The sequence below is a fragment of the Podarcis filfolensis genome (assembly GCF_964270895.1).
Source record: "Podarcis filfolensis genome assembly, chromosome: 9".
Lineage (NCBI taxonomy): Eukaryota > Metazoa > Chordata > Lepidosauria > Squamata > Lacertidae > Podarcis > Podarcis filfolensis.
The window spans coordinates 40,240,124-40,263,729 of record NC_139610.1 but is presented as its reverse complement, the minus strand read 5'-3'; the positions used below and the strand labels follow the sequence as shown (position 1 = coordinate 40,263,729).

The 23,606-nt window shown below is 42.9% G+C and overlaps 1 protein-coding gene across 21 annotated transcripts in view; it reads right to left on the bottom strand.

Moving 5' to 3' along the window:
• Positions 1-13,368, bottom strand: part of NR3C2 (nuclear receptor subfamily 3 group C member 2) — a 132,748-nt gene extending 119,380 nt beyond the window's left edge. For 2 of the 21 annotated variants that reach the window (XM_083631084.1, XM_083631086.1), the window contains exons 1-2: positions 12,466-13,368; positions 2,497-4,282 (exon numbers count right to left, since the gene is read on the bottom strand). In XM_083631084.1, the coding sequence (XP_083487210.1) occupies positions 2,497-4,280 (1,784 nt within the window). In that variant the 5' untranslated portion in view covers positions 4,281-4,282; positions 12,466-13,368. Of the gene's footprint in view, positions 1-2,496; positions 4,283-7,930; positions 7,998-8,871; positions 9,149-9,817; positions 10,427-11,256; positions 11,699-11,856; positions 12,124-12,322; positions 12,427-12,465 lie in introns of those variants that run through there. The other 19 variants (XM_083631098.1, XM_083631085.1, XM_083631087.1 and 16 more) reach the window with 19 other exon arrangements.
• Between the last annotated feature and the right edge of the window lie 10,238 nt (positions 13,369-23,606).

Below are 23,606 nucleotides of genomic sequence, written 5' to 3'. Positions count from 1 at the left end.
TTGGAAGAGTAGAACTAGCAATGCTGTAAAATGGACGTCCCCTCCCAACTGTTATATTTTTTCTATGGATTTTCTAAAGAAAACATTGTTTATTAGTAACATAATGAGCAGATACAATATCGGTCAAATTGGGCAGGTTCAACATTGCAAGCAGCCTTTTCTCCCAGATAATTACATACCTAGGAAATACTATATATATAACTAATGCACAACTCCTTGGGCATTAATTCCCCACCTGACAGTAGGTTACCTTAAGGATAAAACTAATATCAATGGTAGAGCACTTCAAAGTGACAAGAGTTCCCAAGTCCCCAAATTAAAGAAAATGTGGAAGGTCTGTTCTACCAACATAATGTAATATGATCTGGAAAATGATTCGGTGTCACCAGAACAGAAGGACAGGACCATACATGATAACTTAACTGATAGCCTCCATTCTATAAAGACAAATACACACTTCTAATATACCAACATTATTTTTAAAGAAACTGGTTTTTTTTTTAAGAATTGCAACTTATTTCAGATTTAAAAAACAAAGCTGTGTTGACAAGCTAGTCAGAAATATGAAGAAAATTCTAAAATCCTATAAATATTAATCAAGTGGGGGAAAATACAAGAATTGGCAAGCAGAAGAACATGGAACAAGAGGAAGGTGGCTGTTAGAAGGAAGGCGATAAAAGGAAGAGGAAAAGACAAGATCCCCCTTCCTCCACCACCCCAACCCCGCTCTGAGTTAAACACAGAGAAACAGGCACCCATAGATTCAGGGATAGCCAAGAGAAACTAGGGCAAGAGAGGCAGGAGAACCAATCAGGTATATAGAACCGTAGCGTTGTAAACCACCAGCAAACAGATGATTCAGAAAACTAAATGATGAATTATACAAATAACAGGAAGCCTGAAAAGGGTAAAGAGAATATGACCCACCCAGTACTGATCCCTGGTGGCCTAACTGCACAATTTTCAAGATGAAAAGTTGATTGGAGATGGAAAAACTTAAAACAAAGAAGCGGCAGGGGAAAGAAGGGCAACTTGATCCTTTTTATTCACCCAGAATTCCTCCTCCACTCCGGATCATTCTCCTCCATAACAATGTTCCAGAAGTGTTTGGAAACCCCACAGGATGGGCAAGCTACTTAGTAGGACAATTTGGAGGAAGAAATGGTGAGCAATGGAAAGGGTTGAGCAACCACTCAATGGTGGCCCATTCAGACTTTTCATTTTAAAGCACAGTGTTAGGGATTAGTTGCATGTGTTTGGGTACAATGTATAGAATAATACATAAAATAATTAATCAGAAAGGGCTGGTGAGAAAGGTATGACTAAAACCAGGATAAGGGGATGTGACAGGTTGGGAGGGAACTCCAAACAAGCAGTGCAAAGAAGAAACCATAGACTTTCTTAGGACATCCCTAGAAATCTGAACAACAGCTGCCTCCTTTTCTTAACACTCACACTTGTATTTTTTTTTAAAGGTTAAGCATTCTGCACAACTATGACAACTGTGGAGTGGTCCCCCAGAATTTAGTAGATCACATCTTGAGTTAACAGGGTTATGATTTCAGGATTGTTTACAGTGGTCTGTTGTGCAAGGAATGATTTCATACTGTGGAACTGTTTTCAATGGACTAAATTGCACTATACAGTCATACCTTGGTTTTTGAACAGAATGTGTTCTGGAAGCCCATTCGACTTCTGAAACGTTCAGAAACCAAGGCATGGCTTCCAATCAGAAGCCACAGAAGTTGCACCAGACATTCAGCTTCCGAGGCAAGGTTCGCAAACCGGAACACCTACTTCCGGGTTTGCGACGTTTGAGTTCCAAGTTATTCGTGAACTAAGCTGTTCGAAAACCAAGATACGGCTGTACTACAAGCTTGTAACTGTTTCAGAAGTTATTAGGCTTTACTACTCTCCTAATTTCAGGAGGCATCTGAGAGTACAATTAAGCTACCATGCTTATAAATTAGTACAAACAGGGAAATAATGCTCCTAAAAGCCTTTGTAATTTTCTAAATTTAGCCCATTGGAAACTAATGCATACATGCAATCAAGGAAACTTTGTAAATATAATCCCTGACAGGCACATTATTATTTTTTCTCCATATGATTCACACTTTTAGGCAATGGTTGCAAAGCACTGGGAGTAATGATAGAAACCCCCCCCCCCCAAACCCATTGAATCTCCATGCTAATGTTCTGTATATAATGATATTTTCATGCTGAAACCCAGAAGCCTACTAAAGTATCACCATTAAAATGAGTAAAAACATTATTACATGTTTTAACAATTTAAAATTTAAATGTGCTGCTTGAGTGTGCATAACTAGCCAATAACAAAATCTGGCATGTTTACAGGGGAAACCGACTAATATTCTAATAATACACATTGCAACACACATTACTGTGCAGTTTTGAAGAATATTACCAAACAAAAACAAAATTGAAAATGAAGGCAAGCGTTATTTTCATGCAGTACAAGAAGAGCACACTTACCTTGACACATTTTCTGGAATGTATTCTAGGACTGGATACCCATCATTTCTTCTGGCAGACAATTCAGAATGTGATTTCCATGGCTCCACAAGAGTACTTACTGGAGGAAACGAGCTCATATGCTGAAAAGACTGCTCTCTGCCAACAGGTCGGTGTACAGATATTTTGCCTTGAGCTCCAATCCTATAGTGAAATGACTGTCCACTTGAATTCACACCAACAATGGCAGAGGGTGGCAGAGTGTTCTCTTGATAATAGCTGCTCTCATCAGGCTCCTGTTTAATTCCTACAGATAGGCCTGGATTTAGAAACCCACTACTTTCACATGTGCCATCAAATGAATTAGGTGGTCCTAAAATCCCAGAAAGAGAATAGAAGTCTTTATCATCCATGAATGAAAAATAGGGCCCATCCATAAATGGAAATGGATTTACAGTTTGATTCCCTTTAAAAGAAGCACCAGAGCAAGAATGTTTAGCTGATTCTTGCTTTATTGATACTGAAAATGGAGAATCAGAACTGATTTTGCTATTTTCTCCAAGACATGAGCTACTGAATACCCCTTCGGGTTCAGGTTTTATACGCTGAACAAGAGTCATTTGATTAGCTACTTCACTATTAGGGATGGCATCTTCCATTTCCTCTATTTTAGGAAATATGATTGCTAGAGCACCTTTATTGTCTTTTGTATCTGGACTAGGAACGATGTCTTGGCCTGTGCCAGGTCCACCAGGTGTGCTCGATGCAGGAAAGGCTAGTGAACCATTTACTGGACTACACATAGAGGATCCCACAGTACTAACAGCTGGACTAGAAAGTGTGGACCTATTATTGGCATTGGAAGGGCTGGCAATAGAGCATCTTGAGTTTATATTTGCAGGACTGGATACTGAGGATCTCATGGTGATATTATTAGGACTTGAAACTGGAGATTTCACACTACAGTGACTAGGAGGGCTTGAAATGGGTGATTTCATGCTACTTATAGGACTAGAAAGAGGAGATCCCACGTTGCTAGCATGTGCAGGACTGTGCAGCATTGAGCCTCGGTTTTCAATGTTGGGTGAACATGACAAAGGAGTTCCTTGGTTGACCGGGCTATTTACTGTGAAATTTTCAAAGTTAGTAGGTGTAGATGACGATACAGAATTAATTCCAGGAGGGCTGCACACTGAAGTCGTCATGTTCTGAGGACTACAGTCAGGAGGACTCTTCTCTCGACATACTCTTGGGCTTTTGACAGTGCCTGGCATGATACCACCATTCATAGAGCTTGCACACTCCAATATTAGAGGTCTCAAGGATCTGCTTGGGGTGTTCAAGGGAGACGTGTGGTGACCATTCTCTTTGTATAGCTTGACGAGCTGTTCCACATTCTGATACATCTTTCCAGGATTTATGTTGCCTTGTTGACTCTGCTGGTCGTAGGTAAAATCAGCATCTCTTACAGAATCCATGTACAAACCCATTGATTCAGCTACAGTTGCAGAAAGTTCCTTTGAGTCTGACTCAGTTTTTATGTCAGAGGGTGAAATGCCAGGGTGATTATGGTCTTGCTGAAGGCAAGAAAGTAGTTCAGGTTTTTCTTTGTTGCTTCCTTGAGCACTGCTGTTTGGAAAAGCACCAGAAGCACAGCTCACATTTACTATCTCCATATAGTTATTACTCTCTTCGGACCGCTCTTCTGCTCCTGCAGAAGTATACTCCATCGACTGGGAGCCTTGACTCCAGCGTCTCTCCATATCTAGGCTTTTTGGATAATTGTGATAGCCTTTGGTCTCCATAACTATAAAAAGAAAATAGCACATTAAAATGTAAGTATGTATGCATATGTAACTACTGTGATATGTCAAAAGACTATGGCTGAAATCACACTTACATAAGAATAAGCCTCACTACTTACATATAAACTAATTTTTAAAACTATGATACTGAATGCTATATTTTGTACCTTGTCCACCCTTGGGAAATATTTTTTTTCAACTTTCTAAGCCAAAATAACTAAAACAACTTGGTAAAGTTATTCAACTATCTTTTCTATTGACAGTGGATACAATTACCTCAGAGTACATTTAATATTTCATTTGCATGTTCCATGCATTTTAATTGTTCTTACAATGGTATAGGTAATGAATAAATACATTTTGGAAACTCAAGCAAACTCAGTAGGCAAGAAGTAAGACAGGTTTCTTACCCCTCCCTTTTGACACCAAAACATAACATATTTAACTGCTAAAGATTTCTTTCTAGGAACTTTATAAATGGTGGTCCTGTCGTGGGACCAAGAATCTCCAATGAAAATGAGGTTCTATAGTTCCCAGTGTTTGACCACTTTTTTTGACAGTACAGTCACCCAGAAGGTATTGATCAAAGATAACTGATAAATAAACTGAGCCCATGGTTCTGTTCCTTCATTAAGAATCAGAAAACTGACAGGAAGAGGACATAAATCAAAGAGGAAGCCATAGAAAAGTATTCTGTGCTTGGAAGGAGGCTGATCTCCAAGCGACATTATTCAGTAATATCAATAAGAAATACAATTCATCCCTGATTTGCATTTGGACTTTTAAAGGGGGGGGGATACAAAATACAAACCCACATTTTTTAATCAAGTGAAAAATCATACTTTCGTATTACAAAATATTAATGCTGTATTAATGTTGGCTATTTTATAAGAACATAAGGATGTCTTTTATTGAGTCACATCAATAGTCCGTGTAGTCCAAAAAAGGTCTACATTACAGGCAGCAACGTTAGACAGAATGTTGACTTGAGATCCCAGGTACTGAAATTGCTACCTTAATGTTGCAATCCTATACCTACCTACCTGGGAATAAGTCCCAATGAACTATATGGGACTTCTGAGATGCAGTGTAGATGATTGCACTATAAATATACAAGATACAACATGTTCCCATTTTGTTTAAATAATTGAATTTAAATGATATGCATATGGACAAGCAGAACCATTTGTATCTGTTTGTTGAGGGGTATTTCCCTCTCATCTATACAAATGTAAATCATATGTTTATCATTTATTAATTTGTTCTAAATTTGTACCCTTTTAGAAACATGATGTTTACAGTTTCAACTTAACATCATGCACATAATCTAGAAGAAAACCCACTGGTCAGGAAACAAACATGCTGAACATGCACATAAAGCACATTGAACATGCACAAAATGTTAAGCATACTTAATGTTAACAGGTTAAAAACATTTTATAACGATATGCAAACCATCTGAAGATAATAATTTTATCATCCTAAAAAACACCATGCAACATGTTTTTATTCATGAGAATATCTGCAATCCTTATCGAATAGATTTGTAGCCTCATCCTCCAATTTAAGGCTAGTCAGCAAGTCTCCCAGAACACATCAAATAAAATGTAAAATGCTATGGTACCTGAACACGTGTCTAAAATGTCACTTAATGCCTCTGGAATGCTTTCAGCAGATTGTGTAAACTGAACATTCAAACTAGCATCTAAATAAGAACTGTCAAGCCTAAGAGCTGGGGTGCTTATCAAGCTCTTTGAGGTCCCAAGGATGGCCCATGATGACCAGCCCATTCCATCCACATGATTAAGCCATCCTCATAGATGGAAAGTCAGGAAGGGTCACCAATGGGTCACCAATGGGCATCAGTTTCTTTCCTAGCCATTTCTTTAATTTAGCAGTTGAGAGGTCAAGGAGGGTGGAGAAAAATTTTCAGTGAGTGGTGACACTGGCAAAGGGATTTTAAAAGGTAAGATATCGAAGGCTGGCATACTAGCATTGGATGACAAGGGTCTTTCTGTGGTCCCATCACAGCTCACTCTTACAAAAACTGGTCATCGTCTTCTTTTAATATGGCCCATGGATACCTGCTAATATGGAGTTTTACCCTTCAATTCATGAGGGCTTAATGCACAGTGTTCAAAAGGTGAACATAGTTGAAGAGTCTTACACATACCTGATAACGCTCTGATTTCAAAGGGTATCGGGCATACATACATAGCACTCTAAACTGTGTCGATATTACATCAAATGCATGGAGACCAAGGTAGGGCAGATGGACCTGACAGGTCCATATTGTTGTCCCAACACACACTTGATGAGTTATTATGTCACAGTTAGCCATAAATCAGGGCTCACCATGCATAAGCCGACTGCACTCTCTTTGCTCCTCCCAGCTACTGAAGGGAAGAATGATCCATGATTCACATGCAATGCATAGCCAGGATTAGTGGTTTGTTTCTAAATGGGAGAGGAGCCCAGGTAGGTGTGTTCATGGTGCACCATTAACCATGGTTTACATGATGCATAAACTGCCACCTTAGCCAGTTTGCCAAACATCTGCATAATGAAATCAAAATTAAATCTGGCTTTTGGAGTCTAAGAATTCTAATTCTTAAAACCTCATTCTTATCAGCAGAGTTAAAAAATAATACATTTTCTTTGAGCTGAAAGATTATTCATGAGAATCTTATATGGAGCCCAGTCCAAAGCATGCTTATTCAGAATTAAGTCCCAGCATTTAGCAGTGTTTGCTTTCAGGTAAGTGTACATAGGATTGTAGCTTTGCAGCACATTCCTATATATGTTTAATCTCTAGGAAGTGCATTTATGATTACAGCTTTACTGTTCATAACACAATTTTCCCTCTCACATAACTGAGGAGCCATTTACAAACTGAAACCCCAGTCCGAAATCCACAAGCAAATTACCTTATTTCAGTGGAATTTACTTCTGTATCTAGGATTAAGACCGATTACACCATATTCCAATTGACCAACAATAACCTCTAGAAAAACATATATACAAGGCTATATCCTTGCTGTGCAACTGAACTGTAAACTTTAAAGGGAGAAAGAATTAATTGGTCATCTTTAATAATACTCTAATAAACAAAAAGACCAGATGATTTGAATCTTTAATAATAAAGGCAGCATGGATACATTATTTAGTTATTCAAAATACATGCATTGAAAGATGTTCAGGTGATCTGTTTGCAGAATGCATGCCTTATTTCTATTCAATGCACATGCTTGCATTTTTAATTTTGCTAAACATTATGCCTCCTTATTTAAGCGTTACTTTGTCATCTGTTTACTTGCCCTTGTCAAACTGTTGATAATCTACTGTTTCAGTGACTTAGTCCTTAGTTTTCTCCTTTCATATTGCTCTCTGTACTGAAGTAATAGATATACTTTTGTGTAGACTAGCTAGAACTTGAAAAAAACCAGGTATGAATAAAGTCATGGTGACTTAAATCTGACAAGCCTATCATTCTAATTTCTGTAAGTAAATAAGAGATAAAAGGTCATCCTAGCTTAACACACAGAGACCGGTTTGTAAGGAAGACACACTTGCGAAATCTTACAGAGCAAAGTGACAAATTCATGCATAACGTCATAGCCATAAAATATTTATAACATTGCTTAACTCACATGAAGCCACGTGTAGCAAATCATGGCATGTATCTATCAAATGTGCATCGCTTCATTCAACTTCCCCCTAGAGTTAAATATAAATTGCATATTTTTAAAAAATGAACTAAACTTGACTTAAAACTGTTAATTTGTTTACTATTTTCTTCAACCCCCCCAAAAAAACCCTGAAAATGAAAATAAAAATAAACTTTTTATAGGGAGTACAAGTAACTTTTAAGTAAGAGAACAAGCAAATATTGGTGAAACCAACACTGGATTTCTATGTCCTACTCCCCAGTGTGGACTTGAAACTGAGAATCTGCTTCTGCTGTTGGTCAGTGAGGTTCACCTGAAGATTGTCTGAGCATTTTTACCCTGCTGATTTCTCTGTGCCCTTTTCACTGTTGACTGTGATAAGATATATGTGTTACCAGATCACACAAGCAAAGACATTAAGCTACTCCTGTACCTTTCTCACACCCTAGACGAAGGTATTGTGCAAGCCTGATAACTTTGGAGGACAGAGGCTCCTAGTACCTAAAATCTTAGATATCTGGAACAGCCTAAAGATTTTTCAACCCATTCATCTGGTGACCTGGCAACTGTTGTTTATGCATTCATAACCTGAAAGCTGAAAGTCTGTTAGATGATCTATTATGTCTACTTGGAAGCTTCCACTAGTATAGAATACTGAAGCCCACCTCTTCCAAAGGTGACACTAGCAAACAGCATTTCTCCATGGAGCTTGGGGCATAACATTATTTAACTTTACCTATGAACACATCTAACAAGTGGGCCAAGAATGACTTGTCCATAGGCCACCCAGAGCTTTATTGCTAACCATGATCTTAAGTCAACACTGTTCACGGCACTACAAGGAAATTTGCGCCTACTCCCTGTTGCTTTCTGCAATTCAAGGTTCTTGTGCTGTTTCCTCAACAACCCAAATCCCTGCACACCTGAGTTACCACTTCACCTCCAGTGTCCATCTTGTCTTCTAGATGGGTGGTCTTTGCACATACCATATGCATGTTGGGGCGGCTAAGGCACACACAGAAAGCATTTTATGAAAGCTGGCTTTTGGTGTGCATCATTATGTCAGAACTGAGTTGGAAAATTAGATACACTTCACTTCGAAATATTTTATATGGAGATTATGCTTTTATTTATAAAACTGAAGCAGACTTCCCTCATTTTACAACAACCACGAGCAGTATAAATTGATATAAAATATCACACTCAATTGTTGCTTCTTCTTTCCATCTCCCCCCCCCAAAGAAATATATTCTATAAGTTTCTAAAGTAATAAGCTATACATCACAGGGTCTGAAATTGCTGCCCCTTCCATCATGGCTTGCATTTGAAACAGAACTTGCAGTTAACTTTAAATATGATGAAACAGTAACTAATGCATGTTCCCTTTCTAGCATAAGTTTGAGGCTAAAATATCCTTATCAAGCTGTCACATTTGGAACTACAGTACTTTGAAGTAAAATCTGTCAGTTCCACAGAAACCAGCAAAGCTGAGTAACCCTAAATGCGACTATCAGCTTTGATACAGAAATACACATTTTACTGTAGAAGTAGCAATCCCCGACAATGAAACATTGAAAATTCCACATTCTATCCGACTCCTGCAAGGCATGCTATCCTATATTTTGTATCTCAACTTGGTGGTTGCTTTTCTGGCTCACAGCCCTTTAACTCAGCAGAAAGCCTAGTCTATAGCCTCCAAACACGGTTCTCCTAGCCTCTAAAAACCCAGCATGCAGTTTAACCCAACCTAGTTTCCCATCCAAACAACGCAGACAAACCCAGCCTAAAAACAGTATTTGCCTCCTTCACTCTGTGGACAAATTACCCCAAACCCCACAAAAACTTTAGACTCCTTATGTCTTCCCTGACCCAGAAGCGTCCTCTTGAGACAGGATATTTAGGTTCTGCTTTTCCTCCTAAGGATCTTCTCAGGGTTGTATCTGCCAGAAATAATATTTAAAGTCGCACAGAATGGCCGATCATTTGTGGCTCGTCCAGCCCGCGCAGGACACACCGGAGAGAACACGCAACATTGGAAACTTACGTCCCCACGTGCGAATATAGCATGATTCTAATGCACGTTTAAAAAGTTACGTTTTCCTTCCTAATTAGAAGTCCCTGAACTCTCCCGCTACACAGTATTGCTATAATTTAACGGGTGCAGTCACTCCTCCCTACTAGTCACGATCTCCCCCCCCCGCCCCGCCCAGCACACCTATTACACTTTCCCTCCACCTGTAGGCATAATACGCACGTCCCCTTGCAAGTGTCACCCGCCTAAAGTCAACCTCCACGGTCGGAAATGAAAGGCTGTCTCGGCGCGGAGGAGGAAATAACGAGCAGCCAGCTTTATTCTCCGGACAGTTATTCCCAACTCGAGATTTGTTGTGTCGCCCAATGACACTATTCAGGGCAGAGAGAGGGAGAAGAGGAGGGGGCGCGCGTGCGAAGGTGCCAAGTCCTTTTAAAAACATGTCACATGCTCAGATAAAGTTCAGAACCGGGTTCCTCCCCTCCCTCTCTCCCATTGGGCGGCGAGAAGAGCCGAGCCGCGGCACCAGGGTCTACGGCGCTTCCCATTGGGCGGAAGCTTTTGTCAGTCACCTGGCGGGCGACATGACTGATACAAAGTTGCTGCGACACAGGCTAGAAAATGTATCTCTCCTTAAAGCTGCAGAGCCTACCTAGGAGAGGCGCCCCCCCGGGGGGGGGCTGTAAATTTCCTTCCCCTTCCCTTGACCCTCTCGACTGCCTTTTGCAGCTGGAGCTGCCGGGAAGAGCGAGACTTAGAAACTAATCGGATAATGTTTAAAGCGCTCCTCCAAAACATATGGCCAGCGAAAGGGAAAATAGCTTTTTAGCAAAGCCTTCCCGCAGAAGAAATCCATTCAGGCGAGAGTTGGAGCTGGATCCACACCCCCCCATGCCCTGAAGCTGCGCCTCCTTCCTTCCCCCCTCCCTTTTATTTTTCTTTTTAATGGAGGCGATATCCAGATCGGGGGCTGGCTTCCCAGCCTCCTTTCCCCGCCTCCCGAGGTCTCTCGGAGACATTAACTCCACCTGTACCAAGGTGAGCGCGATGGGGGCCGCTTCCGTTCTGCGCCCGAACCATTGCCTCTCCCTCCCCCCCCCCCGCCTCCCTCTGCGAGGAGCCGCAAAAGCAACAACGGTCACGTTTTCGTGTCACCCCCCCCCCTTAATAAATTTCTTTTAAAAAACGAACATGAGCGCTGCCGATGCAAGAAACAGCTCTCCTTCCTCTCCACCCGCCCACCCCCCCTTCGGAAAACGCACACACAGAAACCCACGAAGCGCCTCAAGGACTTGCCCTCTGGTTCCCTCATTGCGTCTGGTATCTTCTTCGCCAAGTCCTGCTCGGGGCATTTTCTTTCTTTTTATTTAGGAAAGTTGCGCGGACTAATACCCGGGAACCCTCCAACCGGATCCCCCAAAACAAGAGACCCCCAAGGAGAGCTAAGGAGCATTTCCTCCCGCGCGCTCCATCTTTGAGGGCAGAGTTTCTAAATATATTTTTAGGAAGGCACGGACATTTCTCTCTCTCTCTCTTCCTCCCCCCCCCCTCCCCGCCACTTCTCCGTCTGGAAAGCTGGCTGAAATGACGCACATTTCCGGGGGGTCAAGGAAGCAAGATCACTCCGCCCGCCCGTGCCCCCCTCCCCAAATGCTGACCTCCCCCCAAACCCGAAGTCGACAGCAGCGGTATAAGCGATCCCCCCCTTTCCTCCCGACAGCAGACATCGCCTTCCCCCTCCCCTCGGTTTGCGCGCACACACCCTTCTCGATCCCGTTTCTCTCCATTTCATACCCAGACCAAAATAACTCCCTGAGAAATAAAGTTTAATGGAATTCCAGGCACCCTGGGCGAGAGAGACTCGCGGAAAAAGTACCTCTGCCACGAGCGAGAAAACCGCTCCAAAAGGCGACTCGAAAATCAAACACGCAGGCAGACAGACTGACACACACTACCTCGGCTTCGTGCATATTTAAAACTGCAAAGACTGTTTTCTTCCTAAGAGAGAGGGCACAGCAGACCTCCACAATATCGGCAGACTATTTTAGAAGTCACGTGCCCCCTCCAGGTTTCAGCCCTTCTGACAGATATCGATCCCCGTTTCTACAGCTAATAACGCGCCGAAGAACTAGTGCAAGCTCCCGAATTGCTCTCCCAAGGCCGGAGTGCTTGCAATGCCCCCCCCCAAACCCCAAACCAAGTTTTTAAATTGGGTATGGCCAGCAGTTAGCAGCGTCCTGGAAGTGCCTCTTCTGCACATCCCCTCCCCAAGAGGAGATCCTGAGTTACTGGTGTTCCCAATTACTTCGCTCTTCTTCAAAAATAAATAAATAAAATCTCACCATCCTGAGAACTAAATACATCTGGACCTCCAGCTCTTCCCTCCATTAAAAAAAAGGAAAGCTCTTTTCTGCCCTGGAGGCGCTGGGACTCTAAGCAAAGTGTGGCGAGCTGCCCGCCCCCCACCCCACCCCCGGGTACTCACCTTCATTTTTCCGCCACCCCCCGCGACGTGCAATGGCCGGAGGTGGCAAGACCCTGCACTTCTGCGAGTCCGATCCAGAAGCACTGACCGCAGCCAATGGGGAACGAATGGCCACGGAAGGTGGATCCAGAGGAGATTTGGGGTTAAATCCTGGAAGCTGGGAGCGGGGGGGGGGGGGACTGAGGAGGAGGTTGCAACGCTCTCACACGCAAGACCCGGCAGCGAAGCGGGGGGAGAGCCGCCGTACTTCCAGCCTCTTTGGAGGGGGCGCCGGGGCCGCGACAGCGAGAAGAAGTCCGCTCGGCTCAGCCTCCGCGCCGACAGCTCTCTCCGCAAGGCAAGGCTGGCGAAAAAGCTTTGCCCCCTGGCTGTCACATCGCCGACCGTTGCTGGAGGGCGTGGGGAGGTAGAAAGGGGAGGGAGCGTCGGATCCGGCAGGTTTTATTCTTTTTATTTTATTGTTATTATTATTTTTGAAGAGGAGACAGACGCCGTGGAGAAGGGTCACCCAAAATAAAATAAAATTGAAACTTCTGTCATTCCAGGTGAAACTCCCATCCGCGCCAGCAGCGCCGCCGAGGGAAGAGGTGGGTGGGAGACCAGAGAGCAGCTTCGGAGGGTGTAAACTTTTGGGGTTTTTCCCCCCCTCTCCCACTGCGCGCGCCCTCCGCTCTTCTCCCCCCCCCCCACTTCTTTGCGCGCGTGTCCTTTCCTCTTCACCTTCTCACGCTGCTGCTGCTGCCGCCGCCGCTTTCCCCCCTCACGCCTCCCTTCCTTCCTCCTTCCTCCTCGCCGCTTTTGCTTCCCGGTGTGTTTTTCCGCCTCGCTCCGTCTCTCGCAGTCACCCAGCGGGCTGCTGCTGCTGCTGCTGGAGCTGGTTCCTGGAGCTGCTGGAGGGAAGGGAAGGCGAGCGAGAGGAGGAGCTTAGCGGTCTCCCTCCCTCTCTCGCGCTCTCGCTCTCTTTCCAGGCGCGTCTCGCAGCAGCAGCGGGCTCGGAAGAGCCGCCTCTCCGCCCCTCCCGGCACCAAAGTGCAGGCAACGGCGGGAGCGCTGCAAGGGCTGTCTCCGGCTGGCTTGGGTCGAGGGCTGGCCGCCCAGCCGCGCTTCCACACCCAGGGAGGGGAGGCGGGTAGAGCAGGCCACGCAAGGCCAGCCCAGCCAGCCAGCGAGCGGGCGGGCAAGGCTGAGCTGCACACGCATCACGCGGAGGGAAACGCTCCCGCTCCGAGCGGGGAGGGCAGTTTCCGCCTTCTGCATACTGTACCTACAGTAGGCGCGCCTTTCCCGGGCCAGGATTCCCACCCTCTGCCCCACATCCAGCGACGCGCCACAACAGGTTCCTGTTTCTCTCCCCCCAGGCGCGTCCCCCCCCCCCGCGACAAGGACCGGGCCCTCCTCTCGCGGGGAAGTTTGAGGGCTGCGTTCAGGACAGCGCCAAAGAGTCGAAAGAAGAATGGATTTCATCACTCGGTGGGTTTGGAGAGGGGCGGGTGGGCTCACAGCGCAATCCATGCGCCCTTTGGCGATGTGAAACGGGCTTAGATCAGGCTAAAATTCATCGGGGATCATGATTTATTAACTCGAAGTCTGCCTTCGCCGTATCATGTCTGCCGACTTCAGTGCACAAACTATGAATTATCCAGATTCCAGACGGTGTGGTGCAAAATCACAAATTGGAACCCAAAGAGTTGGAAGGTCCTCTAGCCCAGCCTTCCCCATCCTTGGGGCTCTTCTGGACCACAGCTCCCATCAGCCCCAGGCAGCACAGGGAGTTGTGGTCTAAAATATAGCCAAGGGCCCAGGTTGAGAAAGGCCACTCTAAAACAACCCCATGCTCAGTGCATGATCTGTAATGCAGGATGCAACCACAGCATGGCTGAAATGGCCACCCAGCCTTTAGTTTGCTCAGATACATTTGCTCCAGCAAAACAAAGTCTGCCACCACCTGCTGAGGCAGTTTGGTCCACCACGGAGCAACTCCTATAGTCAAGAAGTTTCTCATGTTTTTGCTGGAATTTCCTTCTGTGCAATTTCCACCCATTGGTTCTAGAACTGCCAGGAGGAACAACAGAGTAGAAGCCTGCTCTATCTCCCTTGAATGACAGTCCTCCAGTCTACCCTATATTAGTGGATTTTATTTCTTTCACTGTACCTAATTTCAGGACTTTTTATCATGTTGCCTTTGGACTAGTTTTACAGCCTGTCACAATTATTTTGAATCTTCCATCTTCTCATCCAAGGCCTCTCCCTCCAGCTTGTTTATCTATTGGACTACTTGCCCACCCTTCACCATTAGGTGAAGATGCTAAACAGACAATCACAACTAGCACAGGAATAGCAATTTCATGGTGTCTATATGGAGCCAGAATTATTCAGGCAATATTTCCTACCCTTGCCCCTGTTCCTCTCTGGTAGCATACCAGGCAGCAGCTCCAGCCAAAAAATACCTGAGAAAAGCAGGTGGAGCAGGGCAGCTGGGTCTTCCTCAGTCTGTGATGGAAGTTTTCCCTTGTTGGCAGCTGGTAGGCAGAGGCAAAGGAATGGGGCTGAGCAGTTGGACTTCACTGAGGGCTCTATGGCATGTCACCCTGGTGGTGCGGATGTGTCATTTGGGGTGGCCCAATGCTTATTTTAGGGTGCACGGTTACAGTTCCCTTACTCATAACTGCAGACTGAGGTCATTGTGCATTAATCTGCTTTGCACAAAAGCAACTTTTTTTTGTCCCAGAACATGATGATGCACCTCAAAGAGGAGAGTTTCCCGATGATGGAGATGTATGATATAGTGTATGCATGTTATTGGGTCAAGTTAGCGGTTTAGGCTATTCATGGAGTGCTCTGTTGAATAAGGAACCGGGAACCAACCTCAACATCATAAAAAGCAAATAGGACTGTGATAACTGCAAGGTCACCACCTACTTCCCAATTGCTGATATACAGAACTTGCAAAAAAAAAAAAAAAAAAAAAAAAAAACCAACCCCCCCCCCCCACATTCAACCTTATTCAGCACACTTGGTACCAGTTCACCATTTTTGGTGTCGTGGCTTCTCAAGACAGCTTCCAGGTTGTGGCCATAAAATGATCGGCAACATTTAGCCAGATATGGACTGACTTGCTTATTAATGCAGTTGATTATATTTAATTGTACTGTGTGTCACTAGAGATGGCTACTGAAAGAATGAAAAATTCAGACCTGGATGCTCAGCTTCCCACTCACTCATTGGGAAACTAACAGCATGCCTGCATTACTACTGAGAAGTCAGTCCTCATTGTGTATAGGATTGCAGCCTAAACTTTCTATTTGTGCCTTAGAGGAGCAAGTGGCAACACATGTATTTTTAGCAACTTTTTAACAGCTGTTGTTAACAACCATAGTATCCTGAACAAAAATAATAATCCTAAATATTATGAATTAATAAGGCCCTAGGTCATTGGAGATGCCCTTCAAAATAACCACACGCACACACAATTTTAAGTCGAACATGCTTTCAGGGTCGATTAACACAATATTTTTCTCTTTGTCCAAATAGTGCTCCCACCATGCAGAGCTGAATTTACAAAATGCCATAATATCTGTCTTAACACGCTTCCTGCTTACAGCACAAGTGCAAAGAGATCAAGGATGGTATGAGTTTTAAGATTCATCATCTAAACGAGTAGAGATTTTTTTATTATTATTAAAAAAATGTAGCCAAAAGTGTGTTGTGATTACCTACTGCAGCCATGCAGTAATAAGTGAATGCTCAGAGCATCAGGCCACAATTTCCAAGTAGGTCAAGAGTAGCAGTAAGGGCATTTCAGATGAGAAATTCTCTTCCCTTCCATTAGATTTTATAAGAAAGGTTAACTTGTGTCAGATACATGACATTGAAAGCAGCAGTCAGACAAATGTAAGCCATTCTGTGGCAGATGTCATCTTTGTTCCCAAAGATAGATAGAGATAAATGTGCTGTGGATAATGCATTGCAAAACAAGATTACGCTGAAGTTCAGCAAGTGTCACATTTCCCCTCCACCCTACAGCTAGACTGAGTTTATATTGGGGGCAGCAGGAGTAATGGTGCAGTGCCAAATCAGTCTACTGTACAGTGTTATTTAATGGTCATGTGTCTTATTTTGAGAAGTGGATGGAGTTTTGAATTGGTTCCAGTTCAAGCAGCTGGGCATTTGCTATTCCAACCTTGCTTGATCAACATCTATCGCATAGAACATTACAGTTCTAAATGTTATTTCTTCAACTTTTGTTACTGATTAATTTCTCACAGGAGAGGTGGTGTGACTCACTAGAAGCCCAGCTCTGTGACCAGGAAGCCCTTCCTCCTACTCTCAGATGTGTGTGTAGGGGGGATGATTTTATTCATCGTAATGAGGGCAGGGTACTCTGCCCATATGTAAAGGCAATCATCTTATTGTTTAGTATTTTTTAAGGTCATGTGTTGGTGGTATTTTACGCTGGTTCCAAGGCACAAGCTCTGGGTCAAATTGAGCCACAGCTGTAGATATTTTTCACTAGGCTGTTTTCTTTTGTTAGAGGCAAAATGAAAACCAAACTTTGTCTTGACATGACCCCCGAGATGAAGCAAATACAGTGTTCTGTAATCTACTAGATTATTTTATTAAAATGATCTAGGCTCCAAAGAGATGCTTTCAACTTTTTATGCCTAATGAAATGAAATACATCAACACATCTTATACTTTCTGTTTACATTCTTATTTTGCATTAATATTTAATCCACAATCTATTTTTAACTCCTAGTGTCCCAACTCCAGCTATATACTTGAATGATTTAGCTGAATTACAGGATATGCTCCCTTTTAACCTAGTTTCTCTCTCCCCCACCCTCCCCCCACTCCTAAATGCCATTTAATGGCCCAAGCAATAAATGTGGTTGAACCACTTTCAAGGATAGTACAGTAACATTTCTAATGCATATTGACATTAGCAACCACGGCCTTGTATTGGAGGGGGGCGGGCAGAACATGGCATTTGGAAACAGGTTACAAACATATTTTAATGTTGCACTTTTGTTCAATGAGCTCAACACTGAAGTTTTGGCAAAGCATTACATGTTTGAAATATGACATTGATCAAGCATTTGGCAGTGGCTACATTGACCAGGGACCCATTGGTGCAGTTTCAGGTCTGATTAGAAGAGCAGCCTACCTCCAGCTGATGATGTTCCAGATGATGTTTCTTTCTCAGCTCCCATCAGCCCCAGCCAGTTAAGGATGATAAGTTTTGTAGTCCAACAACATCTGGAATGAGTTAGCAACAAGTGTAGTCAAGTGAGTAGTTCAGTTCATAGGTTTGTTTTTCTAGCCAAAGGCTATGACACACTTGTATTAAGCAGTGGTATTAATAAAAGAATGCAGAACACAATCCATAATATAAAAATCCATAATAAAAAAGACTTTGGCAAGTTCCTGAGCATTAAAACACAGTTTCCCTTGTGCATCTCTGACAGCTCCAATTCTCATATTATTTTGCCTTCTTAAAATCCAATTTGCCAACAACCATGATGTGAGAGAGGTTACCAGAGACGCCAGAAAACTCAAATCCAGCTTGATTTGAGATTAACCTCTGATCACCAACCATTTTATAGCAATTTTTCCTTTTCCTTTTTCCTGATCCCCACCCCTTGCAGCCAATGCATAGAGGGCCACTCTCTGTGTTACAAAGAAACAAAATAAACCAAACCATTTCTGCCAGAGTGTAGCGGTTTGCTTGTGTGAACAAATGTTTCAAAAAGAGATCTCTTGGGTCTTTAGCCCACTTTATCATTACATATTTGACCTCTTCATCCTTAGTTTCCCTTTCCAACAACAAATTGTACATTCTCGATAATACTTTTGTACCACATTCTATTATTTCTCTCTATAATTTTGAGATTTCATGAGCAAATCCTTTCTGTTTGTTATTTTAAAATAATTCATTTACCTGGAAGTGTTGTAACCAATTCATTACTTCACCTCTTACTTCATTGTATTATCTCAATTTTAATTGATTATCTACTTCAACTAATAATTCTCTATATGTTATCCACTTTGTTCTCATATTTGGCTTCTTTACTGAGATTGCTTCCGTTGGTGAAATCCCCCAACATTTGCAATTTTATGACAAAAGACAGAATTAGATACAAATAGATGGAGAATACAATTTGGACATGCATGAAATAATAATGAAATAATGGAACCATCAAGAGGGTAGGGGGAAGTCAACAGATTTGAGAAATCCCACATTTGGATATTGTATAAACAGAACGAAAAATGTTACAGTTGTTTTTTATTTTTCTTTTCTTTCTTTTCAGTGTTTATTTTTATATGATGTTTGTTTTCATTAAAACTAATAAAATATTTTTTTTAAAAAAGAGATCTCTTGGTTTCTGTATAAGGTGCAGCCTAACAGATAGTGAGTGGTGTCTTCCACCTGAGGTTGACCACAAATACAAAGTCTGTCTGCTTATGGGATCTTGCTGAAGTGGTCATTCAAGACTGCAATGGGCATCATTTGGAAACAGAGCCCAGTCAAGGCATTTCTTAAAGAAATGAGTGAGAGTCTGGTCAGATAACTAGCTCTAAAATGCTCTGTCCAAAAGAGTGGATACCAAGGGGAGGGGGAAATTGGGTGTTTCTAATTTGTTGTAGGCCCCTTAGTCAATCCCCTAGTCGAGTGAGTATAGAAAGGAGAAGTACTGGTGGCAGCAGTCGTGGAAGGTTGTGCTAGGCATTCAGGAGCAGTCAAACCTCTACAGTTGATGGCTTGCCAGTCACACTGAGAAACAACAGCAGGTCCTGCAGTTTGTGTAGGCAGAGGTGGGAAGGGATAAGTAGACTCTCTCTTTGAAGGGCTTTGCCTAGAAGCTTCTGTCAGTTAACCTGGAGATCTTGCAGTCCCAACTTCCCAACTAGCTGTCCTGATGGTTTAGTGTAAGTAGCTGGAACCTGCTTTCCATGGCTCCAGGTTCAAGCCCTGCAAAGCCTGGCAAATTTTCTCAGTTGAAGCACTGATAGCACACAGTGGCGTAGCGTGGGTTGTCAGCACCCGGGGCAAGGCAAGTAATTTGCGCCCCCTAACCCGTGGATTTGCACCCCCTAACCCGTGGATTTGCGCCCCCTAACCCATGGATTTGCCCTAACCCCAGATGTTGCACCCGGTGCGGCCCGCCCCCCCTGCACCCCCACGCTACGCCACTGATAGCACATGCAGCATTTGAATCTGCTGTTGCATCAGAGTAAGACACTATTTATCTATTTAGCAAATCCTTACCCTCTTTCATTTATCTTAACTCTATATCATAACATATTATAACTCTATATTTTCATCCATTTATCAAATCATTTTTGCATATTCTTATTAACTTTTGTTGCTAAATACCACTTATTGCCAATCCGAACATAATTTTAACATTCATTAATTTTACAATATTTCTGAAGATAGTCTTTAAATTTCTTCCAGTCTTCCTCCACCTTCTCTTCTCCCAAGTCTTGGATTCTGCCAGTCATTTCCGCCAACTCCATATAGTCCATCATCTTCACCTGCCACTCTTCCAGGGTGGGTAGATCTTGTGTCTTCCAATACTTTGCAATAAGTATTCTTGCTGCTGTTGTTGCATACATAAAGAAAGTTCTGTCCTTCTTTAGCACCAATTGGCCGACAATGCCCAGAAGGAAGGCCTCTGGTTTCTTCAGGAAGGTATATTTAAGTACCTTTTTCATTTCATTATAGATCATTTCCCAGAAAGCCTTAATTCTTGGGCACGTCCACCAAAGGTGAAAGAATGTACGGGCTGTTCCAGTATCAACCACCTGAAGACTGGAGGGGGGTGGGTAAAGGAGAGAAAGGGGACTAGGCAAAATTTAAAGTGGTTGCTATATTGGTGGTTAATGTATCAGTCAATCTGATTGACAGTCATACTTCTTGTCTCTGGAGCTTCCCCACCCACTTCTGGCCCTTTCCCCATAAAGACTCTGGCCTGGGACCAAACCAGGACATTATGGATAGAAAGCCTTTCAGATGAACTACATGTATTATTACTGTATTATTATTATTATTATTATTATTATTATTATTATTATTTCATTTCATTCTATTTCTATACCACTTTATATTTTTAATAATCTCAAACAAGTTAACAATCTACATTAAAACATCAAATAAAACAATCCAGAATAAAACATCGCTGAATAAAGCCAAATATAAAGGACACATTCAAAGCAACATAATTAATTGGGAACTAAAATATTATCTTAAAGATTTCAAAATAAAACATGACAAAGGAGGTCAACTGCAGAATGCACATGTAATGCAGTTAACAACAACAAAAAAATTACCTTGAAGATTTCAAAAGAAAACATGGCTAAAGGAAGTCAAATACAGAATGCACATTTAAAACGGGGCTGGGGTGAGGGATTGCAAATGTTCTTTGGAAGCCGAACGTCCGGCACGGCTTCTGATTGCGTACAGCAAGCTCCTGCAGCCAATCAGAAGCCACACCTTGGTTATCAAATGTTTTTGGAAGTTGAACAGACTTCTGGAACAGATTCTATTTGGCTTCCAAGGTCCGACTGTACAGTGATACCTTGGGTTAAGTACTTAATTAGTTCCGGAGGTCTGTTCTTAACCTGAAGCACCACTTTAGCTAATGGGGCCTCCTGCTGCCACTGCGCTGCAGGAGCACGATTTCTGTTCTCATCCTGAAGCAAAGTTCTTAACCCGAGGTAATATTTCTGTGTTAGCAGAGTCTGTAACCTGAGCCGTATGTAACCTGAAGTGTCTGTAACCCGAGCTACCACTGTACTGTGAATGTGAGGATAACAGAGCAGCTAGTTGTGAACTAAGCCACATTTCATTGCTGCATCATATTTGCTTTATTCTGCAAAAAATGCTGTGCTGAACATGTAAGTTGCTGGTTTTATTTTATTTTTAATTAGGATCAGATTAACTCTACATTTAGAGGGGAACTGGCCGGCAGGCACCCATATTGTTGCACAGCAAAATGGCTTCCAGCCAGCTGGTTTTCTTCTAGGGTGCAAGCTGTAGGAGCCTCAAGCAGGCTGCTCACTCAAGACTTTCTCTGACTGAGGGTGGATTTTTCATCATCACAATCACACTGTAATTACTGCAATGATCCTGAGGAGCTAAATATTAGAACTTTTTTTTTCTTCCTAGAGTTAGACACCACATCTTTGACTTTCCTTTGCTCAGTATTTCAATTTCAGATGTGCTGTTTATCCAGCCAGCAATAAAGAGGCATGTTTGTTTGCCTACTGTAAGACGTGTGAGTTTCTTTATTCTGCAGTTATGATGATGATGATAAGGGGTGAAATAAAGAGATAAAGTGATCTGAAAAAGTCTACACAAGTTACTGTGCTCTTTTAAAGCACTCACTATACTCACAAACAGAGTGGCTATTTTTTATTCTTTTTCTTGAGTTCTTTATGGCAAAGGATGAAAATAGCCCTAGAGGAACAGAAACACTGGTGTGCACATGACAGTTAGCTGACTGGCTACTTAGACTATAACTCTAGCCTAATTTATTATTTCCCCAACGTGAGTAGCTCAGCATGAGACCTTTTTGGGTTTTCTGTGCAGAAATATGAACCCAGCAATCAGTAAAAAAAGAAGATAGAATTGCTTTCCACTATTAGTTTCAAATTGCTTAGTTAGCCCTTTATATAGCAACCAGTTAAAAACTTTTCCTTCAATTGTTCAACAGGAAGGGAAATCTAACAAGACAGAAGCAAGACTAGAAGGAGGAACCCTCAAGAAGGACTTAACACAGAGACCCTAAAGTATTTTATTTTTTTTACTGGAAAAGTTCGTTTTTCAGGTGGAATCTAAAGATGAGATACCTAATCCAGTAGCAAAGCCCAGTTCAGCAGCTCATTGTCATTACCAAAGTTCATGAAGAATCAGAACAGAGGGGCACAGAGCACAGGTGGAAGTAAAGTTTTTGAGTCTGGTATTCCTGAAAATCTCTCAAAAAAATAGTGAGACAATTCATCAGATTAAACTTCATTCATACCCAAATACTAAATTTTATGTTAACTTGACCTTTGTTGTTGTTGTTTAGTCGTTTAGTCGTGTCTGACTCTTTGTGACCCCATGGACCAGAGCACGCCAGGCACTCCTGTCTTCCACTGCCTCCCGCAGTTTGGTCAGACTCATACTGGTAGCTTCGAGAACACTGTCCAACCATCTCGTCCTCTGTCGTCCCCTTCTCCTTGTGCCCTCCATCTTTCCCAACATCAGGGTCTTTTCCAGGGAGTCTTCTCTTCTCATGAGGTGGCCAAAGTATTGGAGCTTCAGCTTCAGGATCTGTCCTTCCAGTGAGCACTCAGGGCTGATTTTCTTCAGAATGGACTTGACCTTTACATAGTCCATTATGTAAGTTAACCCACACTCTGCATGGAGGAAGAGTGAAGGTGGCCTGAGCCTCACATCTTCGATGCCAGTGAGGGGAATTGGGTGGCAGTTTGCACCCTAACCAAAATACCCTACCTAGAAATCTGGCTGCCTCACCTAACAAAGATAACTGGCTACAGTGCTGCCCCTACCACATCTTCTACTCCCAACTGACATTCAACGTGCTTTGGCTAAGTAGCATGCTCAGTTTTAATTGGGCTGTGTTTTTTGGTGGGTGTTAGATTGATAGATTGATAAATGCTTATTCACCAAATCTGAGGGATCCCCTGAGAATTCCAATACCTACCATTTGTTTCTCAGTGGCTTTAGGTTGGTTCATTTTTTGTCACCACCTGATTTCACTGAGAGAGCAATTAATTTCCAACATGCATACAGGAACATAGGAAGCTGCCTTGTAGCAAGTCAGACCGTTGGTCCATCTACCTCAGTATTGTTTGCTCTGACTGGCAGCGGTTCTCTAGGGTTTTAGACAGGAGTCTGTTCCCTAGTGGAGGCACTGAACTTGGGACCATCTGCATGCAAAGAGAGCCAGTGTGGTGTAGTGGTATAGAGCAGTGGACTCGTAATCTGGTGAACTGGGTTCGCTTCCCCGCTCCTCCACATGCAGCTGCTGGGTGACCTTGGCCTAGTCACATTTCTCTGAAGTCTCTCAGCCTCACTCACCTCACAGAGTGTTTGTTGTGGGGGAGGAAGGGAAAGGAGAATGTTAGCTGCT